This window comes from Sylvia atricapilla, chromosome 5 (genome assembly GCF_009819655.1).
Source record: "Sylvia atricapilla isolate bSylAtr1 chromosome 5, bSylAtr1.pri, whole genome shotgun sequence".
Classification (NCBI taxonomy): Eukaryota; Metazoa; Chordata; class Aves; order Passeriformes; family Sylviidae; genus Sylvia; species Sylvia atricapilla.
In genome coordinates this window covers 60,749,690-60,767,461 of record NC_089144.1, presented here as the reverse complement: position 1 = coordinate 60,767,461, position 17,772 = coordinate 60,749,690, and the positions used below count along the sequence as shown (strand labels likewise).

The following is a 17,772-nucleotide window of genomic DNA, read 5'->3' as shown; positions in this document are numbered from 1 at the left end:
TTGAAACAATATCAATACAGCTGAGCTGCATAAACTGAAGTATAGGAGAGAAGAGAGGGAAAAGTAGTGGCAGGAGAAAAGAATTTTTTTAAAAAACAATTTTCATACTGAAGGAGGTGTTTGTGAAACTGCTGTAAGTCACTTGAACTTCAAAAATGTTTTAGACTGTCAATCATTAGATTTGATTCCAAATGGTAAATGACATAGTGTGGCTGCTTCTGCTTCCATCCTGAATATCTTCTCTGGATGAGGCAGAGAGACAAGTGGTCCAGCATATGGAACACCTGCTGAGCAGAAAGGTTGATATGTTGTTGGTATGGGTGTAGGTATTTAGGAAGTGTGTGTAGGGGGATGTGTTAGGTTGTATTAGTTAAAAGCAAACTTCTGTGTTGGAAATACTGAAACACATGGGTCTCACGGCAGAGCTGGTTGTAGAGTTTTTATTTTCTGATGTGGTTTTGTTCTGTATTTAGCTGGTTCTTCCTCAAGTTGTAGGTAATTAAGTGTTGTTTACTCTATAAGTACACCTATTATTTCACCTAAACCTGTACCTTAATGAAGTTCAAGCCAAAAAAATTGCTGACACAGTTAAAATGGAAACTGTCCTTAATACTAAAACAAGCCAACCTAAAGTGTAATGCAAGTTCAAAGTGACATAAGTTAAAAAATACTGAAGTGCTTGTAACTGACTCATGGCTGTAATGCAAGTACACGTTCTAGTGTTTTGTTTCATTGCTTCAAGACAAGGTAAATCCAGGCCTTAAATAGTGACCTTGCTGTGGAAGCCTGTCAAGGAGCATGACCTTACTTATTTAATGCGATACCTGAAAAGGTTTCAGTTCCTGCAGTCTGCAGGGAAATGCAGTCCTGATTTCCAGAAGGCAGAGCTTCAGTCCTGCACTCAGTTTCTGCTTTTAAAAGGGGAGCAGACAACAATTTCTAACAGATGTTGAAGTCATCTTACACACACTTACTTGTATGTTAGAACCCTCTGGTAAACAAGATGTTCTGTATTGAGATTGTAATCGAGTGCTCTGTGTTGCTTACAGCTACATCACTGTCCCTTATGAATTCTCAAGGGTTGGGGCTTTGAAAAGCAAATTTAGGCCATATTGTTCAGCTCATGACCAGTTCTTAATCAAGTGGTGAGTTTATGCCTTTAAAAGTTGCTTTTACTAGCCTAAGTGCTGTTACTATAAATCTTCTAATATTGAGTGTTATAACTCTTCTAATAAATAGTATAATTGCTAAATCTTTTTTTCCCCTGTATTAAAATTCAGAGTTGATAAGGGTAGTTGTCCATGCAGTCATAGAAAAGATAGAGAAATGGCTACTTCTTGGAGACAGAAGGATTTGCAAAGGGTGAGGGCAACTGCATTTAGAAGAAATTTGTTCCTCTTCCACTCCCTGTTTGGCTGCTGGCACTGGGAGGCCTCGGGTGTAAGCTGGCGTCCGCAGGCACAGGGGTTGGCTTCTTCCCCAGCAGGAATTCTCGGGACAAGAGATTGTTTGGATGGAAGGTTTTCAGAGCATTACAGGGTTGTTGATATAGTAAGGAGTGTGTGACAGCTGTGAGGAAAGGTTCTGCTCTTGTTGCTAGTGATTATTTACACCAATATTAAATAATTCAAATGGGATTTTCTGTACTCGGAGCTAAACTGCTCTTTGTAAGATGAAAATTACTTTGAAGGCTGTGAAGTGAGGGCCTGAGCTGCTGGATGGTCATTTTCTAGGCAGCAATGCTGGAATTTATCCTGCATGAATATTTGTTATAAATTTAGAAGCCTTAATCCTATGAAACAGATTTAAGAGTAAAATGGAGAATGGGTGAAAAGATACATAAAATGAAGATAGGATGAAAAGGCACCTCTAACCTTAAAATATTAAGTAAGTGATGGATGTCATTTAGGTACATGAGGTAAAAGTGGGATTGGTTTTGTTGCAGTAACATTTAGGCAATCTGTGGTGCTGGGTATTACAACAACTTTCCTTTAGAGTGTCTATTTCTCTAAAGAGTTTACTATTTAACATGCTACTTATTTGGAAAGTTGAAACCATATGAGTGGTTTTTTACTTCATTGCTTTTGTAGTTTTGGGAATACATTTTATGTTCAATCTCGATTACATTTCCTTGCATTTGTATTCAGTGATTGAGCTAACTTCATAGTCTGTGAGTACCATCCTATTTAATTGTGAGGACAAGTTAAAGTGGGGCTGGATGTGAAGCATCTTGTAGCTAATATTCTGCAGTAGTATATCTCAAAAGATAAGTGAAGCAATTGTTTCTTTTACATAGCATGGGAAAGACCATGGCTGAATACTGTCTGACTTTGGGTCACAGCATTGAGAAATGCATGGTCTGGCTGAGGGAAGTCTAGGGCAGAATAGTAGCAGTGATGTCAAGTCTGATAGGTCAGAGCTTTGAAGAAAGACTCAGTAAAATCTGAAGTTGTTGAAAAAAGAAATGGGAATTGTCAACTCTGATGCAAAGAATGCAAATAACTCCTTTGCCAGGCTTGTGGTGATTACTGCCAGAAGTAGTGTGTTTAAGTGGTAGCAGAGGAGATGGTTCCATGTTACTATGAGTTGTTCTTTATGGCTAGAAATAGTGAAGCATGAAAATAGCCTCTCTGAACTTAGTTATTACCTATTCATTAGTAGACGGTCACCTCAACAGGCAAACATACGTCAGGAGTGGTGGGGGAAAGTTGATCCAGGTGTAAAAAAAAGACAATTACTTTGGTAACCCCTCACCTTTTTTTTTGTTCCTTAGGGTTTTTATGATTTATTTCTGGCAAGGTGGATCAAACATTAGAACACAACTTTGAAATACTTTGGTTTAGTGGGGATAGTAGAGATTTCTGCTTATGATGTTTTTCCCAAAAGGGATTAGGATTAACAGCTCTTTCCTGTGGTAGTTTGTTTGATTACACAAAACTTGCTTAATAGAGTGGTGGCTCTTTCTGGAGAGTTGTGATGTCTTGGGAGGCTTGTTTCTTATCTCTGTGGATATCCATAAACTGGTTGGATAAAAAATGTTCACTACTGATTTTTTTTTCCTGACTTGCTTCTTAATTCCCATTTGCATTTTGTTGTAGTTGTTAAACTCAAAGACCTCTTATTTTTAAAGCTGTTCTAATAATACTCTTCTTGACACTTGTTTAGCCAGGAATGGCAACTCTTTTGTTGCATGAAGTTAATACTGTATACCAAAGGCATTTTGGGTTTTGGCTGTGTTTTTTGTTTGGTTGAGGTTTTTTTAATGCAGATATCTTTTGATGGCAGCTATCTTTTAACATAAACTGGTAAGTCCCAAGTTTCCTTAAGGCTGCAATATTGCACTTCGTAACAAATCTGTAGTTCAGTTTAATTGTTTTATCTGTCAAAAAATTTGCATGAAATATTTTGGAGGGAATTTGATTAAGAAAGAAATCTAATTTTATTTGTATTTAAAAGGGAAACAAAAGAAGGTTTTGATTGATCATGGAATTGCTAATTCTCCTCCAGTCTAGCCTTCCAAGGAAGGTGTTTCAGGTTTAATGGAGGGTTTTTTTTTTTGAAACACGGTTTTGCCCAAGTGCAAGTTTTATTTTCATTTTGAGCCACTGACTTCTGAGGGGTGCTGAAATGTACAGTGCATCACTGCCTGTCATAATTGTAGTCCCTGTGGTGTCTGCTGCTCCCTGTCACTGTAGTTAAGAGAGCCAAGTCAATCAAATGGCGCTCTGACACCCAGAGCTGGAGGTTTTGCCCTTTGCTGTGCCCACGTCACAGCTCTCAGCCAGATCTACTCCCTTGTGCCCACTTAGTACCACACAGATCCTGTCCTGAATTGACTCCACTCGCTGATACTGAAGAAAATCAGCATGGCTTTTGCTGGATTAGTTTTCTGCAAACTGAGGGAATGGAATCTTCTCAACATGAGGAGCGCCCAATGAGTTCCAAAACGCTTGTGAAGTTGGACACTAAGGGAATGTGGTTAGGGGGAGTTGTGACAGTATGGTGTGCTTTCCCCTTTTCTGTTTGGTTTTTATAAACAATCTTTGTCCCATAAAACTCCATTGGAGCCTTAATTTTTTATATTTGAATGAGAAGTTGTGCTCAGATGAGACTTCTTAGCTGGACTTGCGAGGTTTAGGTCCTGACACCTTAGATTTATGGTCTTGAGCTTCCCCGGCCAGGTTGTAAGACTCTCCCTTGGTCTCTCTGGAGCCCTTCTGAGCATGCCTTTTACAGAAATAGGATTGCATGCCGTAGCTTTGCCAGGGATGTGAAGGTGTCTGTGAGCTGCTTGTGTAGCAAGTATATGTTTCCAACAGCCTTGACCACGTGAGAGTTCTGGGTACAGTATTCCGTTTTGTGAGGTGCGAGATGGTTTTCATCATTCTCAACCGTTCACACATCTGTGTGTGAACACAGCTACTTTCTCACAGCTAGTGCAGGATACAGAAGTCTGCATGCAATATACATGTTCCTTTGCTTCAGCTTCTTTATTCCAGTTGCTCTTGAGCTTTTGGGGCATACAACGGAATCCTCCCAATCCTCCCTCCTGTGCACAGCTTCTTCCAAATTGTTGAAATATGTATTCATTCAACTGATTCTCCCTTCTGTGGCCAGTGTTAAAGCAGGCTGGTTGATGCAGAACTACATACATGCCTTTTCTTTTTTCCTCCTGCTTAAGCCCCTTGCTGCAGGTGTTTGGTTTGTTGCACCTTTTTGACATTAGTGAGTTTTGAAGGAGCAGCAGCAGTGTCTTTATTCTATTTCTGATGATGTTTTAGGAATATGGGCCCTAGCAAAAAAGAGTAAAACAGGCAAAAGTCTAATTTGTAACCCTTCTCTTTGAGTTAAGTTGCTGCCAGTTCAGGCAGGAGTTTTGGGGGAGCAGTGCTGCCAGTTATCATCCCACCATGATGCTCCCCAACCAACATGAGCATTTAAAATCAAAAATCAGAACCTCTCTTCAAAATGGAGCTTGTTGTGAAGTGCCAGATATAGTGCTCAGTATCAAATGCATTTTCCACACTATCTGTATTAAATTCAGGAGATCATATGAGTGTATTTGAGCACTGAAGGGCACTTTTATTTTTCTAGATTCTGATTGAGTGAAATATTTTTGTGGGTTCCCCCAGTATACCTGCACAAAGCTTGTCATGAAGGGGCAATTCAGTTTCTACGCAAAACATACCGACTTTGTTTAAAATCTTCCTTCTGGGAGACAAGCAGAAAAGGCTGTTAACGAACAATTGAACTTAGTTTAAAAATGTGTTGCGTAACTAAGTGGCTAGGAATTTTTTTTGTGACCTTGGAAAGGGAGATACCAGCTCTATATGTCTTGATCTGTTACACAGTGAGGCCTCTTAAACAGTATCATTATTAGTAAAGCTGTTGTTAAATACGCTGGTAAGTAATTAATACTCTCCAAATGAGGTACATTGTGTTCAGGGAACATTTTCTGACACTTGGAGCACTGATACAGTAACTTAATTTTTTTTCTCCCCTTTATCTCAGGAAAAGGGTTTGTTTTAAAGGTAGAAATTTCTGGAGTCAGAATAGTATATCTAGTTTTTTTCTCTCTAGTACAAGTTTTTCACTAATGATGTTTGAAAAGCGCTATAAAATCAACCTGAAATAAAATACATCGTTACGACTAAGAAGTTGGTAGTATCTAGATGTTTGGAACTGGATGGCTGTATATTGGTGCCTCAGCCTTTGATCTGGTTGTGAAAATTTATTCATTGAACTTAATAGGTGAAATGTTTTCTATAATAGGTTTAAGTAATGTAGATTTTAATGTGAGTCTTCATTATCATCGGAGATTTCAGAAAAGATTTCTTTAAGCATTCTATAATTCTGCTAGAATAGTTTGTACTGTCTCTTGTGACATTTTTAAGCCTATGTAAATCATTGTAATTGATGTAACTTTTTTCCAGATTCTAGGTTAAGTAGTTAGTGTAATTTTTTTAAATTCTTGTAATTCTACAGTTGGTGGCAAGGAGCCAATTCTGCCTTTTAAAATATTTCATTTTCCAAGGTGGTACTGGGGTTGCTAAGGCAGGGTGGTCTGCTGAGTAGAACATAGAATGCTGTTTAGGAGAACGTGGTTTCTGTGGCAGTTCCTATTTGACTGTTTTCCTTGACTAGGAGCACATTGCTTGTGTTTTAAAAATAAAAAGAAAAAAAACAAGTACATTTGCTCTATTTCAGCTTTTGAGATCTTTTTGTGCTAAAAATAGGATACCTTAATTTCTTTATTGGATCACAGCTATTTCTAAACAAGCAGAGTATGTTTGTACTTGACCAACAATTCCAGGTGTCTTTTACATTTTCTCATCAGTTGGTAGGAAACTGTGCACAGTAGTCACTATGTAGTAACGGTTTAGTGGTAGAATATTGCAAAGTTTATAACAAATTATTATATGGATTGATAATATGAGCTGATTATCCTGTCTGCATAGTCTAATTAATTGTATACTCTGGCAACAAGCGAGAAGAATTACGTTCTGTAGTTCAGCTGAAACTGAGTTTATTTGTTTTGTCATTGTAATTAATGTGACCCAACCTGTGTAAGAGCTCTGCTGGAGGAGCATTTGGTTCTTATAGGCAATTATTGTAATTAGCTGGCTGGCTTGTTACTTTCCATCACAAATGTGACTTTTCAGCTTAAGGTGTGCAGAGTCTGGTGTCTTCACGATAATCTTTCTTAAATATCACCAATGCATGAATTTAGTATTGAGCTTCCGTGGTAGTTACCTGGGTAATACAAAATCACCTTCTCAAATGGGTTAGAAAATCTAGTTAGTGTATTTCCTCTTTTAATTTTTTTTAAACCAGTTCCCGTTTAGGGACAAGTTGTTGAATTCGTTGATGTAAATACAGTGAATTGTTCCCGAACTCGGGCTGTGCGTGATCCTTGTGACTACTGAATTAGCATCAAAGTGAGTAAGAGGGACTAGTAGTACTGCAACACAAAAGCCATGAAAAAAACGGAATTCAAGATTTAGCTGTGCAACTGGTAGTTAATGATTTAAATGAGGGATACAGGCAGCTCTGATTTTGCCACACACTGCTGTTCTGCTGTGGTAGAGAACATTTGTTAACTTTCCTTTTTATAGTGCTTGGAGGCAAATTCTACTTAGCAGCAAGAGGCAAAGATGGCAGGTGATGGAAAAAGTGGGAAAAAGAAAGAGAATTGAAACCTAAACAGGAAGGCTGCTTCTTCATGGTAGCCTGAATCCATCTAACTGTGAGCTATAGAGAGGAAAGGTGACTTTTTCACCTGCTGAGATGATCCCTGGGTCATTTGCCAAGCTGTTTTAAGCACAGTAGACTGGCAGAAAGCTAACCTTGACAAAGAGAACAATTTTTCACTTGTTTAGTGTACTGAAAGGGTTCAGCCAAAGGCTTATGTTATGGAGAAAGAGTAAGGAAGAGAGCAGGAGTAAATAGCCATGGACAATATGATAATTGCACCCACCATCTTGGCTGGTGTGAGCTGCAAAGCCATCAGTGCCTAAGGCTCTTCGTGGCTTCATTCTTACAGAGAAACTTGTGTTTATGTTACAAGGATAGACTTCACTGAGCTCTATCCTTAACAATTTTTTGAATTTATTTTAAAATTTTTTTTAAAACACTTGTAAGGTGTAAGGAGCATTTGAAGTCTGAATGCCTTTGTTAAAGGGGAGGCAACTTAAGGGGCAAAGGCCTGTCAGACTGAAAGGCTGTTTATTTGGCTTTAAGAGTAGAGCTGAACGATGAGCAATTGAGTCTGTGTTTGCAATTAATGAAAGCAGAAGACATAGATTACTCTCAGTTGCAACTGATGGTTTGCAAAGAAACGAGATAGTTTCTGCTGTGAGCTCTTCAAAGATGGTACTTTGATACTTTAGTATTAACGTAGATGTTTCCTAGTTTTTTGGAGAAGGGTGGAAGTTGTTGGGTGCTTGGTTTTGATGGGATGGTTTTGTTCAACAGCAGCAGTGTCAGATGCAGCTGGAACCTGCACTGCTAGTTACAAGTTAGTCTTTCCTTCATAAAAATTGTTGCCTGTTAAACGGAAAATAGATTTTCATTTTGGAGCCTTTTTAATATTTAATTAACTGCTGTGCTTACAGCAGATGGTCACTGATCACATTACTCTATTAATTGACCTAGTTATGATCCTAGTTGTCGGACAGGATGGTACTGAAAATGTCGTACCTCTTCTTGAGGCTTTTCTTTCCTAAACGTGGTCTTGTGCATCTTCCTCTAAGGCCATTTGTCGTGAGTCTAGACAGATATGTTCATAGGTTTTTGTGGAAAAAGAGATAACGGATCCTTTTTCTCTTGGCTACAGTCACTTCTGTAGATGTTGTCTGTAACTTATTTACTAATTTGTGGTTGTAAATTTTACTGACTCATTTGGAACTGCCTACATACTTACAGACTGACAGTTTTCCATTACTGGCTATCTCAGACATTTTAAAGGACCTATAAATAAAAATTATAAGAATTAATTCACTGAGATTAATAAAAAGTTGGGAAATATGAACTAGGAAACGCAAGCTTGATGTTGACTGTCATGTCCCTTGCGTAAACTCTCACGTGGAAGCTATTGCAAGCTGGTTTTCAATTCAGTGAAGTTTTTCAGCTGTTGGTTTTTGTCATGCTTGTTTAATAAAAACTTTAACTGCACTGTTGAAAACGTGGTAAGCATGAGGAGCCAGGAGAGTAGGAAAAATTAACATTTTTGGATGCGTAACTTAAAGAGGCTTCCATAGAGAAATGGAGAGGAACAATAACCTGGAATATTGGAAGAAGGCAAGGACTCTCTATCCCACTGTCTGTACTTGTTGCAGCACATGTCTATAGAAAATGAGAAGCAGTCTTAGTAAGAGTTAAGAGGAGGACTGGGACCAAGATGAGTGAGAGGGGAAAGTACCTGAAGGAGGGACCAAAGTGCAAGAAAGAGGCAGCAATGATTGTCAGCATAGAAACTCAAACCCACATATTCTGCGTCTTGCCATGCAAATGTTTTGGTGGGCTGCTCTGGTATTAACCCCATTCCTATGTCCTCTTGCCTATCTTTCACTCACGCATCTCACTTTCAAGTTAGTTGATATATTGTTCCAGCTAAAGACAATCTCATACATGATAGTTTTCTGGTGAAGTTGATCCTTGCTCAGAGGACCAGACAAATGAATTGATCATGTAGGAAGGAACCATGGAAGGACTGATTGGAGTAGTATTGGATAGATATTGATGATTTTGTCCTCTATATAAAGCTGTTTCCAAATGAAATGCTTAATTTTTAAATTGGTTTATTTTTTAATGACTTTGTTAGCTCTATCAGAGTATTCTCTGTCATCACTAAGTGCGATAATCCAAATGGAGGGCATGCTGTTCCTGGACAAATAATGCAGTTTTTTTCTTACGGAATAGGTTTGAACTTTCAGTATCTTCTACCAAGTATGAGTCATACAGCTTAGAGTTGGGATGCACTGCAAGATTTGAGTGGTGATGCCAGGTGCAGAGAGTACCAAAGATGTGTTTGCTTTGTGATGTCTCAGGCACTGCACGTTTTGACAAGCACCAAGGGATGCGAAAATAACTTTGTGGCCTAACCTTGCATGTACCTGAAATTATTGTCCAAAGGCTTCTTGAGCTCTCTCAGGCCTGCTGCTGTGATCACTTCCCTGGGGGGCGCTGGAAAAGGCCCCTGGTGTGACTCCTGTGGATGGTCCTATGCAGGGTGGGGACCTGGACTCGATGATCCTTGTGGATCCTTCAAACTGATCATATTCTGTGATTTGTGCAGCCATGGTCTTCCCTGAATAGAACAGATTTAGACTTCTGCTGTATCTGTCTACTTGCCTCTGGCTTGAAATAGGTCATAGTCTTTATTGCATTGTAAGGGAGTGCTTATTTGCAAAATTAATGGACAATTATCCACAATAGGCAGATTCAAGTTGATATATTCCAGTATATCTGGAATATTTCCAGTTGTCTGGCTGCCTGTGTCTATGTTAGCCTGCGTCAGCTTCCTTGTGTCAGCAGCACTAAAAGGAGAATCAAATCTAATCTCTTGTGATAGAGAATAACCTTAACCTAATGCTACAAGATAGGCCAGAAACATTTATTTGATGCTTTTTTTGGAAAAATGATATGGTTATCCAAGCTGTAAAGGATTCATTATTTTTTCATGGAACTGCAGTTTAAACAGTGTCTCAAATCCCCTCCTGTGTCCTATGAAAAGGGACCAGACTTGCATGCGGGCAGTACTGGGTGCACTGCAGCTTTACTTCAGAATGTATTAAGATTTCCAGCAACCATCTCTAAGGCTGGCATCAGTTTTTGTATTTCTGTAAGATACTTGACAGTTGTGGTTTTATGGTTTCCTAAAGGTGTGAGTTTAATAAATATAGTGGAGTGCTTATAAGAATAAGAAAAAAATAGGTTTGTTCTTTCTTGATAACTTTTAGGCAGTTTTCTGTTACTTCTTAAAAAATGTGAATGAAGAGTAGATAAAGGGATTACTTAATTCTTTAAAAACTTGGGTTTATTTTGTGGTGTAGGAACATGCTCTTTGGTCCGGGACTGATTAATAAAAGGATTCCATATGCCATGTTTTTGGTGTCTCTGTTGTTAGGCAGTTCTTTGCTGCTGTCCTGGAATGTATGTGCTTATGGGCAATGAGACCCTTGCTAAGCCATTTTTGCACATTTGGGTTTTATTTGGACAGTTTAAAGAAACCTATGTATCTGTGAGAGCTGCTGAACTCTAGAGATTTAATTCTTAAGAACTGAGTGTTTCAGGATGTTTTGCACAGCAAAGATGGGGCTCTGTCTTGGCTCAAGCTCTGTAAGGCTGGGCTGTGCTCATGACACAAACTGAGTTGTCTGAACAAGCGAGCCTGCAAGGAGGAAAGACAGGCTGAAGTTGCTGGCTCTGCTGGCTGTGAAAATGCAACAGGGATGGCGGAGATTTTGTGAGGCGAAAGCTGGGGGTGCTGTGACGGGCAGCAGCAGATTCTGAGTCACATGAGGTCACTTGTTGTGGGTTCCAGTGAGGAAAAGACTTGAGTTCCTTCAATTGAATTGAGGTAGCAGTAGATTGTGCAGAGTAGGATGCAGTATACTTGCACAAGGGTACGTTCTCAGGCCAGCTACTTAAGGAGTGCTGTGGACCACAAAAAACTCTGTCTTGGTATATTCACAGATGCAGGAAGCCAGAAGGTACATTTGCTCTAAGTAAATACAAGTACAAGTTGCCACTTAAAAGGGAATTGTGAAGCTTGGAAATTTGTTAAGGCATATGTGTTCTTGGGCTCGAATATGTGTTCTTGGGCTAGAATATGCTAGTCAATACTAGATTTGTGAAAGTTCTCATCTTGTCAGAAGACCTGATGAATATGGCACACGAAATAGCTTTTCCATTTCTGTGAGCAACAACTAATTATTTGTTGCTATGGCTGACTTTGATAAATTTCCTTCTGCCTTCAGTGTACTTTTAACTGTATGAGGAGCCTTTCCAAGATTATAGAAATCCATATTAAGTTTGCCTGGAAGTTTCAGTTGTGGAAAGGCTCTTGGTTTACTGCACAGATATATACTAGGTAATTCAGGGCAATGTTTTTGGTTCCTCTGAGAAATTTGGTCTTCCATTAGACTGTAATTTCAGCTTCTTCAGGTGAAGATATTTTTATTGCAGACTGGCAGCAAGTTTAAAGTTTTTTTTTTTTTATCAATCATAGAATCACAGAATGGTTTGGGTTGGAAGGGACCTTAAAGATAATCTTGCTTCAACTTCCCTGTTGTGGACAGGGAACCTTCCACTAGACCAGGTTACTCAATGCCCTGTCCAATCTGACCTTGAACATTGTCAGGGATGGGGCACCCACAATTTTGCTAGGCAGCCTAAATTAGTCAGGTTCTACTTGTCATGATACTAAATTTGCAGGAAGATCTCTGCCCTTTTTGGAGGCTATTTGATTATCCTGCCAACATTTCCAAAATAACATGCTTCTATTGTGCTTATTGCTGGTGGTGTTATATTTGTTTTTTAGTATCTTTAGTGTAAGACAAGAGAGAAGCAAGGTTCTGGTTGTGGACACAAAATAGAAAATAACATAAGCAAGGAAGTTAGTCGTTGTTGATATTGGAAAAAAGTATTTGGAAACTCATGTGTCGGGGGCTCATTCTTCTTGGCGCTGGTGAGTGCTGTGCCCACTTCAGGGCTCCTCAGTACAAGATAAATGTGCCTATACTGGAGGGAAGAGCTGTGCTGGCTAGACTATCCAATGAAGAGCCACAAAGATGATGGGCAAATAGAACATGGAGCCAGGCTGTCTTCAGCAGTGCTCAGTGACAGGACCTGAGGCAGTGGACACAAAATGAAACACAGGAGATTCCTTCTGAACAATAGGAAACATTTTTGCTGTAAGAGTAACTGAGTGCTGGCACAGCCTTAGGGAGGCTGTGGACTCCCCAGCCTTGGTGATATTCAAAAACCATCTGGACTTGGTCCTGGGCATGCTGCTTGAGGAGGAGCTTGGACCAGATGACCTAAAGAGTTCCCTTCCAACCTCAAATCCTTCTGCAATTCTGTTGCTTTGTCAGTTAGAATCTTCCCTTTTCACCTTCCTCATTGCCAGGCAGTTAAGTGTAGTAAATTGCTCATTTTCATGAGGAAAACGTTTGCTGGGTAAAATTGCCAGAATAACCAACAATAGACATTTCCTTAAGTGCTAACAAAGCTATTTCTGAAAGTAAACCTGAGATAATTCCTAAGATTTCCTGGAATTCTCAGTACGTGCAGCCCAGGTTATCAGCATGTTACCAAATACTAGGTAAGCAAATATCCTGAGCCTTATATTGAACAGGTTAATTGGTATGGTGTCGATTCATGCTTGTTCTTTTCACCAAGCATACAACTAGGCCTTGCCATCTTGGGAAAAACTAACCAGATACAGAAAACCTTCTCTTTGCTGCTGGTTGGCAGTCCTAGGCTCACTGATAAATGGTTGCAAGTTGAGAAGCAAGTTGACTCCCACCATTGCCTCAAGGGAATTTACATACAGAATACTTGAGTAGCACATTCTTTCGTATCCCCCCACTCTCACTCTTTGTAGTTTGGTTTGCTTGTTCCTGAGCAAACTATTTTTGCTCAACTGCAGATTCTTGATGAAGTCTTTGTTCTGGTATCTGTTCCAAAAATTGGGCTAGAAGCGAATCAGTCATTAGTTTACTTCAGGATATTGCTGGCAGATAACTGGTGTCTAGAAATAGAGTGGGTAAATAAGGTGATGTGCAAAGTTCAAGTTCAGTATTTCAGAGGTTTTTGTTTGTCAGCTTCTCAATTTACATTTTAAAACTTGTTTTGATCCATCTTTGGTTGCATCCTATTATTGGTGCCTACTTTAGATTATGAAATTATTTGCATGGGTTTTTGCAGAGGTAGATTGTCAAAATTTGTACATCGAGACCTAATCTTGAGACTATGTATTATATATTATAATCCATGAAGCAGAAAAGAGATAAACTGGAAAAGGTAACAGGAATCTTGAATCTATCTTTGGAAGAAGCACCCTGGCGATGCTTTTTAGAGTACCCTGGAAACTTGATTGAATAATTTTTTCTGAATAACAGTTATGTATGAAGGAGCAGTTCTCCTCTCTTCCTCCCTCATTCTCTGCTATAAATTTCTGATTTTGCTTGGCCTTGCTTCTTTATCAGTATAGCATTATTGCTTTAAAGGTTCAGTTTTGTGCTTTGCTACCTTTTTTTAGGTACAAATTCAGATTCATAATACTGCTCACCTATAATAGTGTCCAAGTCCTAAAGTGAACTCTTTCCAGTTGTGAAGAATGAGTAGCAACATGAGTGGTTTCACAGCACAGTGCTGTAGGTCATCTCTGTGCACAGGAGGTAATTTTTCAGGTCATGTCCAAGGTCTGTAGCTTGCAGGGTAGACTGGATATGGAAGTTGAGATAGAAGGTACTCTTTAAAATCAAGACATCCTATTGTCATGTAAATAGAAGTCTAGGTCTTGGTTTGTGAATATAGTTAACACACATTGCTATGGTTTAATAGGAAAACTCCTTCACTGTATTTTGTAGTACCGGAGAAATTGGTTTGCAAAGTCTTGCAAGGAAAATACTTAATATGATTGATTAATAAGAAAAATGAACCATTTTTAGAAGTTGTTTATTCAATGGGTCCTGAATTTTAGGACCAAATATAACTTCTTTCTGTTAATTTCAGAAGCAAACTGTTACCGTCAGTGGACGGATAGGATAGCCTTTTGCACTCATTTATTGATAATTTAAATTATTATTATGGACTTCTCTTACTAAATATTGAAAGATTCTTGTTTTGTTCTAGGGCAGATTCTGTAGGCTTACTTTGATGATTAAAAATTTTAATTTTCCGTTCTAGGTATGGAACATCAAGCAGATGATTAAATTGACACAAGAACATATAGAAGCACTGCTAGACAAATTTGGAGGAGAGCATAACCCACCATCAATATATTTAGAGGTAAGTCTACATTTAAACAAATGTGGTTAGGTTAATGTTGTGTCATCTTAATCTTATGTGAAGCATCTGAGGTTAAAACTGAGAATACCTGTAGTAATAGGGAATATTCTCCTTGGGCATTACAAACTGAACTGCTTTCTAAGAGGTAGAAAGGAACTGTATGGGTTTCCTGGGATTCAGTAGGGGAAGATCAGTCCCATGGTGTAATAATGTTGGTGCAACAGAAATGTCAAGCCTCTTTGTAGGCGCCAGGGGAGAGAAGATTGTTTATAATGGAGAAAGTCATGCTCTGTTAAAACCCAATATATTTACACAAAAACATTTTATAAAACTAACTTTGCTTTTAAAGCAGTTGACTTCCCTTTCTTGCCTTTCAAAAATGGTCATGTATAATAAAAAAAAATTGCATTAGTAGAAGGGGACTTCTTACAGAAATACATAAAATTGTGGGGTGGGGTAAAATTTTTAAGACATTTTTAATTTGTAAACTAACTACAGATTCAGTGTCTGTATTCTTTCATCCCATCAGAGTCATAGAGTTGACATACGACCCTTAAGATCTTAAAGAGGTGCATGCAAAAGTTACCTCTCCTAGGAATTGAACAGGCATCATGTGCTTCAAATCTGTCCTTTTTATGCTTCTCTCAAGTATTGAAATAACTGGAGGTCAACCAGATTTCTTTTGTAGTCCTTTTCTTTGTAATTGCTGCCTAAAGGTACTGGGTAATTAAAAATACAAATCTCATTATTTGAGGTACTTCTGCCTTTTATTTTAATATGTCAGAGCAGGGCACTAGGTTGATTATACAAATGTTGACATTACGTCCTTAACAGTTAAGGTCAAATGGGGCCCTCAGTAGTTTCTTTCCTTATTGCTAATGTGAAATGGGAGTATTGAATCAGTGCTGTCACTGTTTTATCCACTCTGCTATACTAAAGCACACCTCCGTTTGCACAAGGTTCATTCCATATGTGTGGATTTATTATTGCCACATGCAAGTGGGTTTTGTTAGATTTTGTATCCAACTGCAATAATCGTGAACTTAGTCTGTATGAAGTCTGGATTTAAGGTAGGGAAGTTGTTTATCACAGCTGTTTGTCACTTGCTTTTATTGAAAGTAAAACCAGGCTCCATTACTGGAAGCTCTGTGTTTTTTCTGTAGGGATAGAGAAAAGAGCATTTGCAGTCATGAATAGGTACTGGGAAATTGAATCACTATGACAGCACGAAGAGTAAGTCTGAAGTAGTTGGTGACCACAAACCACGAAGCTAAAAGCAGATTTGCAAGTTCAGTGGATCCATGTGCCACTGAGAAGAAGCTCCAGCTCTGGCTCTTCAGTGGGGTAGGGCAGCCCTGTGAGGCAGAGGGTATTCCTCTGCTGCAGTGAGTTCCACTGGATCACGAGCACTTCTTGGGACAAGTAGTGCTGGTACTGACTAGGGAGCCACAAGCTATTGGGAGCAAGGTTAAAGGGGCTGACATTGTGCCTTTGCAGTTGTTATCCCCTGAGACGGTCCTGTGGAAAGAGCTCACCGTGTTTGAAATTAAAAGCTTGTTCTTCTTAGCTCTTTGCTATGTGGTTCCTCTGCTTCCTTTGTTCAGGTACTGCAAGTACTAAGCCACTAGCAGTCACTAACCTGTAAGGAAAATATCCTGGTTTTGTTGGATTACTTTACCATCCAGTAGTTTAAACCTAAAATGATGAAGTCAGTGAGCCCCAAAACTGTGGCTAAGGTGAGCAAAGGGTTTGCGACTGTGAGCCAAGAACTAGAAGGTGGTGTGAGAGAGGAAAGGAGCTTGTTATTTGGATGGTCACTAGCATAGATTAGATCATCCTCAGATGCATTTATCAAGGTGAACAGGATTAAATGCTGCAGACCTATAATTTGTTTAGTGTGTAGACTTCCTGTGATAGAACTAAAGTGTGAAAAAAAAAAAAAAAAAAAAAAAAAAAAGAAGAAATCTATTACTGAGTGCCAGAGACAGTTAGAAGCAAGATTACCTTTGACTTGGACTTCAATCCAGCAGCAGTTATCAGATGTGCCCTTTCTGTGCCTTTCCCACATTTTTGCTTGGTCAAGACAGGGCTTGCTTTCTGTTCTCAGCATTTACATGGCAGCAATTTATCTGAATCTAACCTCTCACTGCTAGAGCTCATATTTTGACTTCCTGTATTCTATCACTTGTCAGACAAATGACCAGAAAAACTCTGGTTGCAGCATAGAAGGACAAAGCTATATGTAAAAAGTTTTGAATGTAGTGTGATAAAGTGTGAAAGAACATGTTTTCCTCTAGGAAATTCAGAACTAAGAAAACATAGTAGTTTTGATACAAACAAAAAGGTGCCTGTCTGACGTGTTAGAAATAGGAAACTTGCCATGTACAGAGTTAGTGTGTGATACTGGGTCTGGTTCTGTACCTGAGTGTCATCACTGACTTCTCTGGAGGACTCCTCTTTCCCTTAAGCTCTTAACTGTAGTCTGTGTCTAGGTCTTGATTTGGTCTATGTACTCTTCACCAAAAAGCTCACCTGGGAAGGTAATGGAACTTAGACTCCATCCATCATCTTCTGATATTTCTATTTTTACTGCTTTGCAAAAAAATAATTTCTGGCCCTAAGATAGTCCTGCTTTTACCCAGAACCTGTATGGATAATTTTGCTAGTGTGTTACTTGAACTACATTACCCTTTCCCTTGGTTGCCTTACATTCATACAATAGGTTGGGTTGGAAGGGATCTTTAAAGGTCATCCCGTGTAACTCCTCCTGAAATGAGCAGGGACATCTACAACTCCATCAGGTTGCTCAAAGCCCCATCTTTGCTTTTCCAAGGCAAGGCAGTTGGAAATTCCTTTAAGGTCACAAGGGACTCCACACTGTACTTGATTGTTTCCAGGGATAGGGCATCCACCTCCTCTCTGGGCAACCTGTGCCAATAGTTTACCACCCTCATCATAGAAATTGTCTTCTTTGTGTCTCATCTGGAGCCTACTCTCTTTTAGTTTAAAACCATCAGACCTTGTCCTGTAACATCAGGCCCTGCTAAAAAGTCTGTTCCCATCTTTCTGCTAGATCACTTTAAATATCAAAAGGCCCTTTAACTATTACAGGCTGAACAACCCCATCTCTCACAGCCTCTCTTCATAGGAGAAGTGCTCCAGCCCTCTCACCAGCCTTTTCTTGTACCCTGTCCAACAGGTCGATGTCCTCCTTATGCTGGGAGCCCAGAGCTGGATGCAGCTCTCCAGTGGGGT

At 39.2% G+C, this 17,772-nt stretch overlaps 1 protein-coding gene across 1 annotated transcript in view; it reads left to right on the top strand.

Moving 5' to 3' along the window:
* Nucleotides 1-17,772, top strand: part of BRAF (B-Raf proto-oncogene, serine/threonine kinase) — a 77,623-nt gene that overhangs the window by 1,610 nt on the left and 58,241 nt on the right. The window contains exon 2 of the mRNA XM_066319706.1: nt 14,416-14,517. Coding sequence (XP_066175803.1) covers nt 14,416-14,517 — 102 coding nt within the window. The remainder of the gene's footprint in view (nt 1-14,415; nt 14,518-17,772) is intronic.